This window comes from Myotis brandtii, unplaced genomic scaffold, assembly GCF_000412655.1.
Source record: "Myotis brandtii unplaced genomic scaffold, ASM41265v1 scaffold191, whole genome shotgun sequence".
Lineage (NCBI taxonomy): Eukaryota > Metazoa > Chordata > Mammalia > Chiroptera > Vespertilionidae > Myotis > Myotis brandtii.
This window is the reverse complement of record NW_005357115.1, coordinates 3174971-3190779: the sequence shown is the minus strand read 5'-3', so window position 1 is coordinate 3190779 and position 15809 is coordinate 3174971. Positions and strand designations below refer to the sequence as shown.

At 50.6% G+C, this 15809-nt stretch overlaps 1 protein-coding gene across 1 annotated transcript in view; it reads right to left on the bottom strand.

The window, feature by feature from the left end:
* Nucleotides 1–13291: 13291 nt before the first annotated feature.
* The window catches only part of PKDCC (protein kinase domain containing, cytoplasmic), a 5495-nt gene continuing 2977 nt past the window's right edge, over nt 13292–15809 (bottom strand). The window contains exons 6-7 of the mRNA XM_005864836.2: nt 14604–14777; nt 13292–14201 (exon numbers count right to left, since the gene is read on the bottom strand). Of these exons, the coding sequence (XP_005864898.1) occupies nt 14116–14201; nt 14604–14777 (260 nt within the window). The 3' untranslated portion in view covers nt 13292–14115. The remainder of the gene's footprint in view (nt 14202–14603; nt 14778–15809) is intronic.

Here is a 15809-nt window from a genome sequence, read left to right as displayed (position 1 = left end):
TCTTTGGAGATAAGCTACCACTCACACCACCCAGGACCAGGGGGCTCCATGGGTGTGCGAATGGTGCAGTCCTGCCAGGCCCCGCGCTTAGAAGGGTCCTGTGCTTGCTTGAATGCTCTGTTGTCTTCATCTTGAAATGTTTAATACTTTTTAACAAGTATCCCATAGTTTCATTTTGCACTGGGCTTTGCCAATTCTGTAACTGGTCCTGCATAGGGCCCCCTGTGAAGGATTTGTGCAGAGTGGTGAGAGTTGGGGCTCGTGCTGGACTCTGTGCTATGCAGATGAACCTCCTGCCTCTGGAGAACTGGCAGACCAGCTGAGGACACAAGACTTATGGCAGACACCGAAGCTAGTAAATGACAATGTCTGAGCAGAAGTCAGGCTGCGATTGCAAAGGAAGGCCAAGGTGGGGCGGGGAAGAGTCTCTTTTTGCATGTTGTCTCGGTCTCACATTCAGACTCACAACCCATGCTGGGCAAAGCCTTCCTTCTGGAAGCCAGAAAAGCCTCCAGAGATCATAGCAATGTTCCTTTCCTCTCCTCACCCTACCTGCACTCTTACCCTTATTCCCAGGACCCTTGTACCTAAGGTCTTGCAGGGAGGGGGATCCCATATCAGGACTGTTCTTGGGATGGGTATGGGGGGAAAGGGATGCAGAGGTACATGCGCCTAAGGCCCAGCTCAGGCTGAAGATCTTGGGTGGGCCACTGGAAGAGTTCTGAAGCTGGACCAAATATGGTCTGGGTTTGGGGGAGAAGGTAGAGGGAGTAAGGAGGGGGCTCTCTGATCTCCTCTAAGGAGCATGCTGAGTGCTCTGGTGCCCTGCTCAATGCCTCCCTCCTAGTCCCCAGCCAGATACCTCACCACTCCCAGAAGCGCAGGGCATGCCTTCTTCCAAATGGCTCCAAGGGCCCCCGAGTGCCTGGATCCAGCCCAGCCCTAACTAGGGCACGAAACCAGAAAGCCCCTGAGGGTGGGCACCACTTCTTTACAAACAGTGTCCAGGTTCCTTTAGGAATATCTTCCTGCTGTGGTGAATGTGCAACAATAACCTTCTGATTGTGCACGTTAATAGGGCATCAGAGGCAGAGGATTAGGGAGGATGCTGCTCCCTGGGGGGCTAGCTGAGCCTAAGAAAGAAACATGTGGGAGCTATGGGGACCTTAGTCTTAATTGGGGTCCAGCTCCCTCCAGCTGTGTATATCCCTACAGAATGCTTCTTCCAATGAGGCACAGAGCAGAAGGCTAGTGACATGTCACTTGTCAAATGACCATCAGGGAGACTATTACAAGCCTGATAGACTGGGCTTTTCATTAAAAAAAAAGTTGAGCCTACCTATTTTGGTTCTTCCTTACCAATAAGTAGGATCTAGGGGGGAAAATATGCCAAAGGGCAAGAATCAGGAAAAGTGGAGTAGTTGCTGGAGAGAATGTGTGTGTGTGTGTGTGTGTGTGTGTGTGTGTGTGTGTGTGAGAGAGAGAGAGAGAGAGAGAGAGAGAGAGAGAAGAGAAGAGGAGAGGAGAGTTGTCCCACGATGACCTCCAGCTTCCCTTTCCTGCACCCTCATCGTGGGGACAGCACAGTCTCAGGCCTGTCCCAATTGCCCTGGCAATTAGCCTGGCCTGGGCCCAGGGGGCGGCCAAGCTGGACCACATCAGGATCTGCCCCACCGTCAGCCCCTCCTGCAGTTGGAGGATGTGTTCTGGCAATGCCACTTCTCCCTACGTCCTGGGCCTGCAGCCCTGTCTTGATAACATGTCTCCTTCTAGGCCTGGGGCCCTGTTTTGCTCTCCGTGGTCTCTCTCCACCAGATCCAGCCTTTGCTGGATGCTGAGATCTGCTGGCAGACCTTCCTGATGCTGCCTGCTTGCTTGTATTGAGAACACCACTCTGGAATTGCCCATTGCAGGGGCCCACCTGCTGGTGGGGATACCCTGTCACCAAATGCTAGAAGGTCTGCCACTCCCCTGCTCACTGTGCTGCCGACTGTTGCTGAGCTGCCACCTGTTGTCTGTTTCCACACCCTTGCACACTGCATTCTGCCTGTCACCCTGGATGGCTGCCTAGCAGCTGCAGCTGAGGCTGTCCTGCCAGCACCTTCCCCATCCTGATGGGTGGTCCTGTTCGGTCCCAGGCCCCCCAACCCGCCTCATCCGGTGCACATACTGAGCCACATCTGGCTGAATACTGAGCTGGGACAGCCTGGATGGGACTCTGACACATTGACCCCCAGAAAGATGGTCATGTTCCCTCAGGACCTCTTGGAGAGGGCCAGGAACCCAATAATAAGACAATAATGATAATAATCCTTAATGTTTATTGATGATTTATCATGTGACAGGCTCCATGGTTCAACAACATTTCTCCATGTGTACCTCACAATTACCCTACAAGGTAAATACTGTTATATCCCCTTTTCATAGCTTACTAACGCAAGGCTAAATGATATAAATAAGTCTGCATAAGGTTCCACAAGGCATAATTTATGGAGCTAGGATTCAGAATCAGGTGCTTGACTTGGGAGCTCAGTTCATAACCACTAGACCAAAGTGCCTCCTTGGTGACCCCTGACCTCTTTCCAAAGACCCCAGCAACATTCTCCAACTACGTCTCCCTGCTCTGAGGTCAACTGGTCCACAGGCGTGGGGTTGAGGTTAAAGCTACAGTTTCAGTCAAGCCTTTGGATACTTCCTGCTACTCTTCAAGAAGAATGATAGAATAACTTCACTCCTGGTCACCTTCAGGATGGGCCACCTTCAGGAGTGGGCCACCAGAGCCACACATTCCCCAGTCCCCCCAAGCCCTTCTTCCCTTTTGCCTCCTCCCTTGGGCTCCTTAAAGTTTTTAGGGGCAGTCACCTGATAGCAGTGTTGTTAAACAATTGTTAGTTGATATATCTATCCCTTCAGAAGGGTCAGAGGCCCCATGAGGACAAGCAGGAAAGGAAAGCATGCCATGAGGGTGCAGGAGTCTTTGAAGACAAAGATAGAGGGGCCTCACTATGGCTTTAGTTTTGCCCCAGAATAGCTTTGGGGAGAGGAGAAGGAAGGATGAGCACTGGACTAGGAGCACTTCTATTACCACTTGAATAATTATGTCCTGTGGAGGGGTGCAGGATGGGCATCGGGGGTGGGAGGCAGGATATAGGTAGGAATTGAATAAGCTCATAGTTTCCCATTAAAACATCACTTTGTGATTCTACCTCCCATTTATTCTTGGAAAAACAAGTTCTTGGGAAAGCTAACAAGGCAGCCTCCCCTCTCCTGCCAATCATTGCCGAGTTTGGGACAAATGCTCAAAAATGGGAGAAGTATGGTTCCTAGGAATTCTAAGAGGAATCCAGCCTGTAGGTGGTAGCCCACTCAGTCACACTCCTACTTGTATGATGGCACATAGTAAGTCCTCAATAAAAATGTGTGGCTCGACCCCGGGCCTCTCCTCTGTGTGGCTCCTCTAGCCTCTCTGGGCTGGGAGCTGCTGCTCACTCCTCTCTCCTCCCAGGTCCGTTTCTGTTTGGGAGTACAGGCTAGTTATGAGCTTCCGGATTTTGGTTCTGCTCTCTGAGCATCAGCGAGAAAAAAGAAAAGGAGAAGATATTTTTAGGCTCTAGGTCAGGGGTCCTCAAACTTTTTAAACAGGGGGCCAGTTCACTGTCCCTCAGATCGTTGGAGGGCCGGACTATAGTTTTAAAAAAAACTATGAACAAGTTCCTATGCACACTGCACATATCTTATTTTGAAGTAAAAAAACAAAACGGGAACAAATACAATATTTGTATTTGCATGTGGCCCGCGGGCCGTAGTTTGAGGACCCCTGCTCTAGGTTATTAAAAGACGGAAGGGAGAAGGAGGATGGCCTGACATGTTGATGGACAGACAAAGGAGGAGACTAACCCTTGTTGTCTAGCAGCAGAGATAATGGTGGGAACTTTCCTTCCAAGGGCATGGATTGTAGGTAACTGCCTGCCATGTCTTTGGAAGACTTTGGAACCTGGTGGGAAGCACCTGTATTTGTGCTGGCCTTTGCCATTAGCCTCATCTCCCCTTAGGACCACAAGACCCCGCAAATCCTACTGGACACCACCAACTGGGATGGGGTCAGGCAACAGGGTTGTAGTTACAAAATGAATCAAGATTTGTGGGGTTCCAAGGTTAGTCTTTGGGGTCCAACCATGGCCCTAACTGCCCCAAGTGTCGTGCTCATATAGTCCAAATCGCTCAAAAGGGAATTCTGCCTTTTGGTCTTGTCAAGGAGGGAGCTGTTTCAAAGGGGAGTCAGGGTGAGAAGGGCTGGGGAGTCCCACTCTGAGAGTGCCACGAGGGCTAGTGGAGCCCAGGCTTGACCTCGGTTACACACGTGCGCCCCACATGGCGGGCCATGTGTGCTGCCGCCTGGGCTCTGCAGCCTGCAGGGCCCTCCATGCTTGGAATAGTCTGGATCTGCTGACTTAGCAAAATGGGGCATGGGAGGGGGATTGGGGGGGAGGCGATCCACATCTGGAGGGGAGAGGGAAGGAGCCCCCAGTGACTGGGATGTGGAGGGGCTTGCCAGCTCTGCCTGTAGCCCTGAGCCCCCTCCCCCTTTATCCCCAACCACAAAAGCAGTATAACTCTCCTCACGTTAAAAGTAGACATCTGGCAGCATCTGCACTGCCCCAGACAAACCAAGAACTAATAGGAGGCGTTTGTACCCACAGTAGGTCCTGGATAGGAAAAGAAGGGGCGGTTCACTCTGTAGGAGCTAAAGCTTGCTACTCAGGGAGCCTCAATTCACTTGTTTATTGATGGGTGGTTAATTAATTGATCAATGCACAAGCTCCTAGAAGATCCTGGGGGTGCAGTTTGCCATGGTCCCGGGGCAGCAGGGCCGTCACACTGAACTTGTGGAGCCAGCCCATCCGTGGGATAATAGGGAAAGGGAGTGATGGTCAGTCCTGGCGTGTCAGCTGCACCTTGCAGCAAGTTCAGGGTCAAATATCCAAGGGCCTGAGAGCAATGGGAAGATCTGTGTGGCAAAGCCAGAGGGGTCACTGTGGGGAAAAGGCTCATTTCCAGAGGAGGAGGTTGCCAGGGTAGAAGCAGGTAGGATCCCTCAGTGGTTGGATGTGGTACCCAAGGAGCTTCCGGGGATGAGAGGGAGAGGGAGACGGAGAGAGAGAGTAGAGAGGGAGCAGAAGAAGTGGCCACAGCGTGAGGTCAGCCCTGCAAGGCGGTAAGTGGTGCCAGGCCAGTGGCATTGAAAGAAACATGATGAACACATTGACGGCTCGTGTCCGGTTGACAACGAGCTGGAAACAGCGCCTGGGCCCAGCTGGCACCATCTGACAACTATGAAGAGGCTCAAAGATGAAGCTGAACATATTTAAATAGCGTCAAATCTGTTCCTCACAGACACATTAAATGTAAGCGACAGATGAAGAAACAAATTAATATTAAAAATGTCGCCAGCTTTCACGTTCTGGCAAGAGCAATGCATCCAACTAGGGACAGATTTACAAGCCTTCATAATTCTGAGGGCTAATATCCTCATCGCCCTATCAAACAGCCGGAAGTGGTGCCAGGCTCGCTGAGGAAGAGCGAATGGGAGAACACAGGGAAGGTTGGGCTGCCTGAGCGCTCAGGCAGTTGGCTGTAATGTCAGAAATGGGTTTTAGGCTAGAAGTCGCAAACTGGCCGCCAGCTGGCTGAATCCAGCTTGAGACATTTTCTGTTTGGCTCACAAATGTCTTTATTTTATTTTTGAATTTGAATTAGTGGCAAAAAATGCATAAATTAGGAGAATCACAAAAAAACTCTTGATCCCCTTGAAATACCTATGCACTCAGGCCTAAGTTCTCCAGATGGCAGCAGGCAGCGCGGCCGCCTCCCCTGCTGGCTCCTAGAGTCATTTGTGATTTCAACTCCTGCATTAAGCCATCAGACACTTTTTATGGATCCGGGGGTGAAGGGGACTGACTTTCCAAAAGTCCAATTTAAATAAAGGTTATATTAAAAATGGGAGAGAGATTTTAGTTCCACTTTAGGTAAAATGATTGAGCTCCTTTAATCTATTGAAAAATGATCAAATTAAAATCATTTTAGCCCTGGCTGGTGTGGTTCAGTGGGTTGGACATAGTCCATGCACTGAAAGGTCGCAGGTTCGATTCTGGTTGGGGCACATGCTCAGGTTGCAGGTTTGATCCCCAGTCAAGGTACGTAAGGGAAGAAACTGATTGATGTTTTTCTCTCCCTCTCCCTTCTTCTGTCTCTAAAATCAATAAAAACATACCCTCAGGTGAGGATTAAAAAATAAATAAATAAATAAAATAATTTTAAAAATTAAAATCAGGCAACATTACAACATACAAGAAAAGTTTAGAAAATTTAAAAAAAAACTAATTAGTTTGGCATCCTTGCCAAATAAGTCCTGTGTATCCCTTGCAGTCTTTTTCTCACATACATTTTTACATAGTTGCATACATGGGTTTGCATCCTGCTTTTTTCATTTAACATTCTAATTTATATATTTTATCATATGGATATATAATCCTCACTTTTTGTTACCCTAAATACTGTTTCAAGGAACATCTGTGTGCATTTGAATCTTTCCATATTTTGAATTACTTGCTCAGAATATATTTCCAGAAGTAGCACAAATGGTTTATAAACAGACTTGTGCGTTAAAGAGTTAAACTGTAAATTCCTAACCCAAAAGTGCCCTGTATAAATCTCTTCACCTCAGCAAATTGTTGGAGAGGCTATAGGAAAGAAAAGGTCATTTTAGCATATGTGATAGGATTGTGGGTAATTAAAAGTAATTTTTTTTCAGCATGTGAAGTCCATTCCAGGAATAGCACTATCTTGAGACCCAAGTCAAATAGTACTAAATGTGCTAAGCAGAGGCCTATGTTTAAAGAAGAAACTCATTTGCTCTTAATAACTGCAAAATGCTGCATAGTTCAACGATGGAGTCAGAAACCTCCACATAGCATCAAAGCCCGGTTCAGAAAGATATGGGAGGCCAAGATACAAGACAAGCTGTCTTTCCCGATTAAAGCATCTTTGTGCCCTAAGTACAACAGTCATTTCTTAGAACAATGGCTGCCTTTAAAATTTTTTATTGACAGGAGGGGGAAAAAAATGGCTAAACAAGACCGCAGCATTTAAAGGTAATCTATATTCCATAAACAATCTAAAGAGCAGTGTAAACAAGGTGATATGCCATAAAATGAAATGTGATACAGATAACCTCACTATTATATTCCGTATGAGTTCAGATGAATAACAGTGCCTTAAATCTCCAGGCAATGGAAAGCAAAGCATACTGTGCATTTCATTTTTATTTTGCCTGCATGTCTTTCCTTAAATAAATTGGAAGATGGATATTATGGAAGGACAGGACCAAATGAGAGCTTTTTCTTGAGACTGACCTCTGTGCTGAAGAACGGAAGGGCGCCGGGGGCTTCTGGGACATGGCCCACAGGTTTTGTTTCCACGCCAGGCAAGTCAGCAGAACCTCTAAGGGCAGGATTACCGAGCACTTGAGCAAACGCCGCCTCCGGTGGAAAGGCAGCCTGTCTTTGGAAAGGAGAAATCGTGCCTCCCTAATCTACTAGAGCTCTTTGAAGGACCAAATAAGTGTATGGATAAGGGGGGAAACAGTAGACACACTCTATTTACACTTTCAAGAAGTCTCTGACGGGCTCCACACCAAAGCCTGTGGAGTCACCATGGAAATGGAGGGAATGTTTAGGGACAATAGGGAACTGGCTTACAGATAAGAAACACAGAGTAAGGATAAATCAGCCCCTCTCTGGATGGAAAAGAGTTAACCGGGGGGTGCCTGGTGGGGAACTGAGGTTCTTAGGGGACCAGTTTAACTGACCCTTAGTGATGTGAGATGTGACCAACAAGCCCTTTGCTTTCACAAGCCACATGTGGAAATGGGCCTCATTGCCCTGTAGTCACAGCTCATATGTTGCCTTGTTGAATTTGTCCACGTTGTGACATCTCCAGTGACATTGTGAGCTCCTGAAAGGCAGGGCACGTCTGATATTTCGGTATTCATGACAGTGACTAGCACTCAAATATTTTGTGGCTTGATCAGTTGAGAGAAGAGTGAGTGCACATTGGATTCCCCAGGCTGGCCAATGACCCCGAGCTCTTCTGTGTAGGAAAGTAACAAGTGAAGGTTGTAAGCTGCAGGGAGATGTTCACCATGGGCTAGGGCAGTGGTCGGCAAACTGGCCCTTTGAGTGTGGCTCTTCCACAAAATACCACGTGTGGGCGCGCACGTACAGTGCGACTGAAACTTCGTGGCCCATGCCACGGGGCCAAAGAGCCGCATGTGGCTCACGAGCCACGGTTTGCCGACCGCTGGGCTAGGGTAATGGAGTAAAGCACTAAGTGAAAAATAATTCCAATTGCATTTTGTTTTTATTATGAACGGCTCAGAGAGTGCTTCGAAACATGCATATCTTAGGGGACTAGTTCAGAAAATTATTGTAGAACCCGCATTTTTGAGGGTGACAGGTTCAAAGCTCTCAGTGACAGCCCAAGAAAGAGTTATGAGTCACTATAATCCAGTGCTTCTGTTTTTCACTGTTGCCCCGTCCCCTGCCAAGTACTATTGTGGATTTTTTTTTCTTCCCAATTGCTGCCACCTTCATGTGATTTTAATAGCACGGACACACTGACCACCTGTTTATGTACTGCGGCCCTTGGGAGGGCCAGAAACCATTGTGATTGCCAAAACGTTTCATCTCCCAAGAACCAAGTTTTGTCTCCTTGGGGATGACCATGCCCCGAATGAGAATGTCTGCTGTAGAGCAGCGGTCGCCAAACTTTCGGACCTCATGGACCATCAGTGGTCCGCGGACCAATGGTTGGCAACCGTTGCTGTAGAGGACTCCCTGAAAGTTTGGACCCAATGTGGTCCTTCATTCAAACAGAACAAGTAGCTGAACAGCTAAGAATGAAACTGGGCACAAAAATGGAAATTCTTCTCTTGCCTTCCCCTCAAGCTCAAATGAGAAGTGGGGTGGTGTGCTGGGTCTCTCCTCTTCTTCCCCTGCTCTCTGTCTTGGTGGCCTGACAATTACAGACCTCACATCCAGCTCCCTCGGGCTTCAAGGTAGGTTTGCCCAAAACTCAGAAGGAGTCAAATGCCAAAGGACACAGCCAGACAGGGTGATCTCACAAGGAGGGAGCCAGAAGACATGTACTCTCATTGCCCTCTCCCCCCTCCCCCAACACCCATCTCCTGTGGAGCTCTTCATAGTTGGGCGGATGAAGTGCTTTTTCCATCCAAGGGGGCAGCCTGGAGTCGCAGAGAGATGAACAGGGGAAATAAAAAAGTCCTGCACGACAGACCTCAAAGGGACCCTTTAATAAAGGTCAGGCTTGCTGACCAGTGTGGCTCAGTGGTTGAGCATTGACCCATGCACCAAGAGGTCACTGGTTCAATTCTAGGTTAGGACACATGCCCAGCTTGCGGGCTCGTTCCTCAGTATGGGACCTGCAGGAGGCAACTGATCAATGCTTCTATCTCTCTCTCTTTCCCTTCCTCTCTCTCTAAAAAACAAAAACAAAAGCAGGATGATGAAAACATATTTTTTTAAAAAAGGTCAGGCTCTCAGGACACCCTCACCCTTATAGGATGATGCTGGAGAGGCAGGCCGGTCTCCTTTAATTGCCCTTTGGGCTTCCTGTCAAAGGCAGGCTGCGAGTCCCAATCCTTCCCAAGGGAAGGGGCAGGCTTGAGTGGGTCATTGGTCTTCTGGGCCGAGGGGGACACTGTGCTCCTGCGTGAGACAGTGGCTAGAGCGGAAGGAACACAGGCTTTGAGAGGCAATCGCCTCGGCTTGAATCCTGGCTCCTCACCTCTCTGGGCTCTCACCCCTCTCACCCTGCTGCCATGAGGATTAAACGAGAAAGTGTGGCATCCCCGCCCCTCTTCCTAGCAGCCTGAGTAGTCTCATGCTCTGAGTCTACCACGCCTCTTCCCGGCTCTGCCCCTGGGAGCAGGGGGAGACCCAGCCTTACATGCTCTGCTCCGAACTCAGAAGCCATAAAGTGAAAGCAAGAAGCCGTTGTCATGGCTGGGGGGTGGGTGAGCACATTATCCTGAGGCCTCCTAATCCCATTTTCTGCTTTCATGTTAATCCTCTTCCCCCTTCTGTCTGCCACGCACTCCACTCCCAGGGCACTGACCCGGAGAGCTGGACTCCACCTCCTCCAGGCGGTGGCAGTGTTCCCTGCTGGGCCGGCGAGAGGTGGGGTCTGGGGTCGGTCTGGCTGTGCTTCGGTTCTCCTCAGCCAACCTGGGTCCTCTTCCAGGCCAGGAGGTGGATGGATGTTAAGGGCACAGCTCACTCGTAACAAGAACAAGGACAGTGCCAGCCAGTATTTCCTAAGCACTCACTGTTTGTGGACACTGGCTAAGACCTTTGCATCATGATTTCATTCAATTACTGGAACACTCCTGTGAAACAGATACTATTAATCTCAAATTTGCAGACGAGGACATGGAGGCTCGGGGATTTGCTACAGCCCAGATCACACAGTGAGCAAAAAGCAGGACTGGCCAGAATTCCTCCAGAGTCTCGTGGGGGACCAGTAGCAACGTGGCCTCTCGTGTGCAGCCCTGGAAAGGACCCACCTCCGGCTTCCCTCCCCTGGCACCATCACCTGAGGCTTCAGTTGGGTGAATATGTTACTTCCGCGCACTACACCTGGGTATGGCAGTGCAGTGGAGTGGAAAGGACCTGGACTTTGGGGACAGGGGGATGGTTTGGCTCCCACAGGAAGGGGACAAGGTACCCAGGAATTGGACAGGTGGTTTCATGTAAATGGCCATCTTGGGGGGGGGGTAATTATTTAGCCTCAGGCTTTCACTCACTATCCCCTTCATTCCCAGCTGCAAATGTCCTTCTCTCTACTCTGCAGGACTGACCCAGGCCAATGCTGCCCTCGGTTCTGAGGCAAGACTCTTTCCTGGAGGAAGGAGCTATGCACCATCCCTTCAGCCTCCTGTGGGTGCATCTTTCTAAAAAGGTGTTTTGTGCTTTGCACCTCCATTTTTATTTTTTTCAATACTCACCTGAGGATATTTTTTCCATTGATTTCCAGAGAGAGTGGGAAGGAGGGTGGAGTGGGAGAGAGAGAGAGAAACATTCACGCACTGGCTGCCTCCCGCAGGAACCCCTACCTCTACCGGGGCTGAGGAACCTGAACGGGAATTGAACTGGTGACCCTTTGGTCTGCAGGCCGGCGCTCTAACCACTGCTCGAGCAAACAGGCCAGGGCCCTCCATTTTAGTTTGTCACACACTCTAAGTAATCAGGGGCTCCCTAACTCTAACTTAGGTTCCTCGTGCCACAATCCCCCCCCCCCCAGGGACAGGCTTGGAAGTTAGGGCTGGATTTTAATGCTCAGCTGTGACCTGGGCTTCAGTTTTCAGGAATGTAAAATCAGAATGATAACCATTCCTCATGGAGGCCAGAGACGGCCAGTGAACCCGTTGTCTGGAAACTTCTAGAATCTCAGAAGGCAGTGCTGGGTTCATCTTCAGCTTTCTCTTTTCTCATGGGGTCCCACAGTCCCTGAGCCCTGTGACCCTCTCTGCTGACTGTAACCAGTTCTCGTTTCCCTTAGCATGCTCAGACCCCACAGCCCTTCCTACCTCTTCCCCGCGGCATCGCCTGAGGCCCAGTGTGTGCCATGTTTCCTCCTGCTCTCAGAGCCCCACTGACTGCTTGGCAGTTGGAGAAAAGCAGAGGGCCCGGGGCAGGCTACACGTGTTGTGCATGAATTCAGCTGAGGAAAGAGGTCTGGGGGCTGAGGAAAGCCGAGGCCTCCTTGGAGAGGTGGCGACTGAGGGTGGTGAGCATGGCAGGATCTGACCTGGCTGAGTCATGGTGTGAGGGTCTGTGGAGGCTCTGACTTCCCGCCCCCAACCACAATCACCAAGCCCAAGTAGCCAGAGGCAAGATGTGGGGGTGTGGGTCAGGCATAGTGGTGGTGAGGTTCAACTTGAGGGTCCAAGTGACGTCCATGATGAGGACTCCAGAGCTAACAGCAGCTCCTCCATCACTTAGGACTACAAGGACATTTAAAAAAAATTGATTTCGGGGGGGGGGGAGGGGAGAGGGAGAGAGAGAAACATCAATGATGAGAGAGAATCATTGATTGGCTGCCTCCTGCGTGCCCCCTACTGGGGATTGAGCCCGCAACTCGAGCATGTGCCCTTGACCGGAATTGAACCCAGGACCTTCCAGTCCGCAGTCCAATGCTCTATCCACTGAGCCAAACCAGCCAGGGCTACAAGGACATTTTGCATTTGAGAAATTACACCAACTACATCTGTTGAGAAGAAATTAAGTTATTAAAGTTTGGTTATTCTTTCTAAAACTCTCAAAGGTTTGTGCACTTTAAGAATGTTCTAGAGGCAGAAGAGGTAGGATTTCAGGTTGGAAGACTTGCATCCATGTTGGGGCTCTCGTTGGCCGCAGTGTGATCTTGAACCCTTAGTCATCTTTTTGCTCTGGGCTTCCATACACTTGGACTTTCTGCTACACTGTCCCTCCTAAAACCAAGAAGCTGGGGCTAGTCTTTTCCTAGGCCTTCCTTTCTCTTTACTTTCCCTATATTTCTTGCTCAGAGAAAAACTCTCTGAAAAGTGTCCATTACCTTGTGGAAGGCAGTGGTGGTGATGGCCAGGCCCAAGCCTGTACGCAGGCAAGGCTGACCTGACCGGAGGCTGCTTGGGGTTCCCTGAGATGGTTGACATCCCACCATTTGGACATCACTCCTTTGGGGCAGGCTCTGCATATGAGGAGCTGATGTATGTTAAAATGTCAGAGAAAAACTCTCTGAAAAGTGTCCATTACCTTGTGGAAGGCAGTGGTGGTGATGGCCAGGCCCAAGCCTGTACGCAGGCAAGGCTGACCTGACCGGAGGCTGCTTGGGGTTCCCTGAGATGGTTGACATCCCACCATTTGGACATCACTCCTTTGGGGCAGGCTCTGCATATGAGGAGCTGATGTGTGTTAAAATGTGAACGAACCTCCTTAGGGGAAGGAGTCTCTCATGTCCTTTGTCCGGATACAGATGTGGATGGCCAGGTAGGGAGGTGGGCACCGTAAGAGCAGGGCCTGAAAACACATTTTGCCCACTTCAGGGTTTGCCATGGGGATTTCACTCCCTCAAAGGTCATCCCTCATGCACGTTACCCCTCCCCGCAAACACACCGAAGACATCACTGAGGACTAGTAAGTCAGCCCAAGAAACTGCGACTTGGGGAGAGGCCTTACCGTGTGAAATGTCATTTTATTAATTGATTGATTTTTTTTTTACAAAAATAAACATTTTAATGAACAAGAAGTACAAAAGCTTCTGGATATACAAACTCCAGGAGGAGGGAGAGGCTGTTTTTGGCTGTTTTTCGGCTTTCACTGAAAGCAAATGAGGCAGAAAGGCCCTGGCCCCACCCCCACTCCAGGTCCTGGCTCAAACCGCAACCTGCTCCTCGACCCCACGTCTTGGCTCATACCATGTGTGCTCCTCTGCCCCTGTCCCTGGGCTGGCCCAGGAGAAACCCCAGTCGGGTGGCCAGAGGTGGCCTCCCCAGTACAGGATCACTGACTTCCTGGAGCATCCCGTCAAGTCTCCTGTCTGGAGCTCAGCGGAGAGAACACTCTGTGACCGACTGTCCCCACGCAGCGCCCGCTAGGCCATGGCACCTGTAGCAACAGCAGCAGCAGCAGCAGCCGGGGCTTTGGCTACATTCTCACACTATGAACACAGTGATGGGGCTGCCCACGGAATTGTCCCAGTGAGGGGCAGAGCCCCCAAGGGGAGACCAGCCTGAGCCTTGCTGGCAGCCCAGAGGGTTGCAGAGGCCGCCAGCCCCCCAGGGTTTCTAGCCCTGGAGCCAGCAGTCCCATACCTAGACTGGTAAACTCACATTTTAACATTTGGCATTATTGCACATTGTCCTGGTCACCTTCGTCTGTCTGGGATGTCAGCCTTGTCTGTAGCGGTTCCGGGTGACATGCAATGCTGCCAGTGCAAGTCACTCCCTTCGCAGGCAAGCCCAGCGGGCGGGGATGGTCAGCTGAGCCCTCAGACAGGTCAGCCAGAGGCCTTCACATATGTGGTCTTGTTGAGATCAGGGACTACGTGGCTCCATCCCGTCTTGAAAAAGACCAGCTGCCGACCTGGGGGCAGAGGCGAGAGGTAAATTGGTCTGGATGTTTCTCTCCCTGGAGGCAGGGCCACTCTCCCTGATGTGACTGGCCTTGAGGACACATATACAGTGGGGCCTTTAGAGTGTCCCGACTAACGAGTTTTTTGAGATACCAGCTGTCTCTCAGCCGATTTTTTGCACTGAGTTGACAGAGTAATTTGAGTTAAGAGCTCTTTAATGAGCTCCTTAACGAGCTCCTTAACAAGCTCGGTCTCGAATTAAACTCGTAAGTCAAGGCCCCACTGTACTTGTCTCTTATCATCTCAGCCTTCTTGTCTTCTCATCATCTCTGGCTGCTGATGGGGAAACATTACCTATCAACCTCTTCTGGGAAGTCTAGTCACATCCCTCATGTCCTTTCCCGCTGGCTCACCTGTCCAGGTGGTCTGGTTGGTGACCACAAAGGCCCGGCACTGGGCATGGCTCTCACAGACGTCCACAGCCTCAGCCAGGTTGAACACGGAGAGGAGGCAGCTTCCGTGGTGGTAGGATGGCCAGCAGCGGTAGTCCTCCTGGGGGATGGTGCTGTCTGGCAGGCGCTGGTACTCTGTGGGTTGGGGATGGAGCGCAAATGAGAACTTTGTGTGCGTGAGGGCTTGGTCGCTTTCTGAAAAGGACAGGAAGATTCACTTCCTAGGAGAAGGCTGAAATCCAGCCCAGTCCCCGTAGCATGGAGATGAATGTAGCCAGCACTCTGAAACGGGGCTGACTCCTCTGTAAAGGCAAGCTCAGATTTCGTTTTGGGGAGACACACGTCCCCCAAATCCAAGAACAGGCAGCTGGCTCAGGTAGCACACGGTGACGGGCACATGTGTGAGATAAATGCGCACCCAGAGTCACTGGCTGTCCAGGCTGGTTGCTGAAGTCAGAACCTTTTGGACATTGATTGAGAGCGGGCTTCTCAAACGTCCCTGTGCATATCAATTTCAGGGAATCTGGTTAAAGTGCAGATTCTGATGCACAAGGCCTAGGGTGGCCTTCCTCCTGGTCTTGGGGAGAGAGGTTAGGCAAGCCCCTCAGGTACAGGGGCAGTCAGGGATTTCTGAAGTTAAGCGGCATGCAAATGAGTGTAAAACACAAAAATTACCATGTGGGAATCCACAACTGGAGTGTTTGGGGAGGAGGCTGGGGGAAGAACCTGAGATCTCCCCATTACACAGAAAGAGCTTCTGAAATCTGCTCAGCCGGGAAGCAGGCTTGGCTCCGTGGCAGACCTCCGGGTCACCGTCTCTCCCACTGCTTGGGGAGCCCAGCTCTGGACTGATAATGCAGAAGCCCTGGGCCTCTGGTCACCCCGCCCTCCTGCCTCCTTCTACCAGGGACCAGACCAAAGTCCAGGCGGCTGTGATTTACAGCCCCATAAACGGCGTCCTCAGGGACAGAGCCAGCCATTGTTCACCTCGTTAAACTTTATTTACAGGGCTAACGAGGGCTCCCCAACCCCTAAGACTGGCCGGAGCTCCTTGAATACGAAGGCTGCCCACCCCTCGCTCCCCTGCCAACCACACTAAACCCCAGGGCCTCAGCGGAGGCTGCCCTAAGCAGTGACTCAATCCTCCCCCTGCTCCAGGGCTTCTTG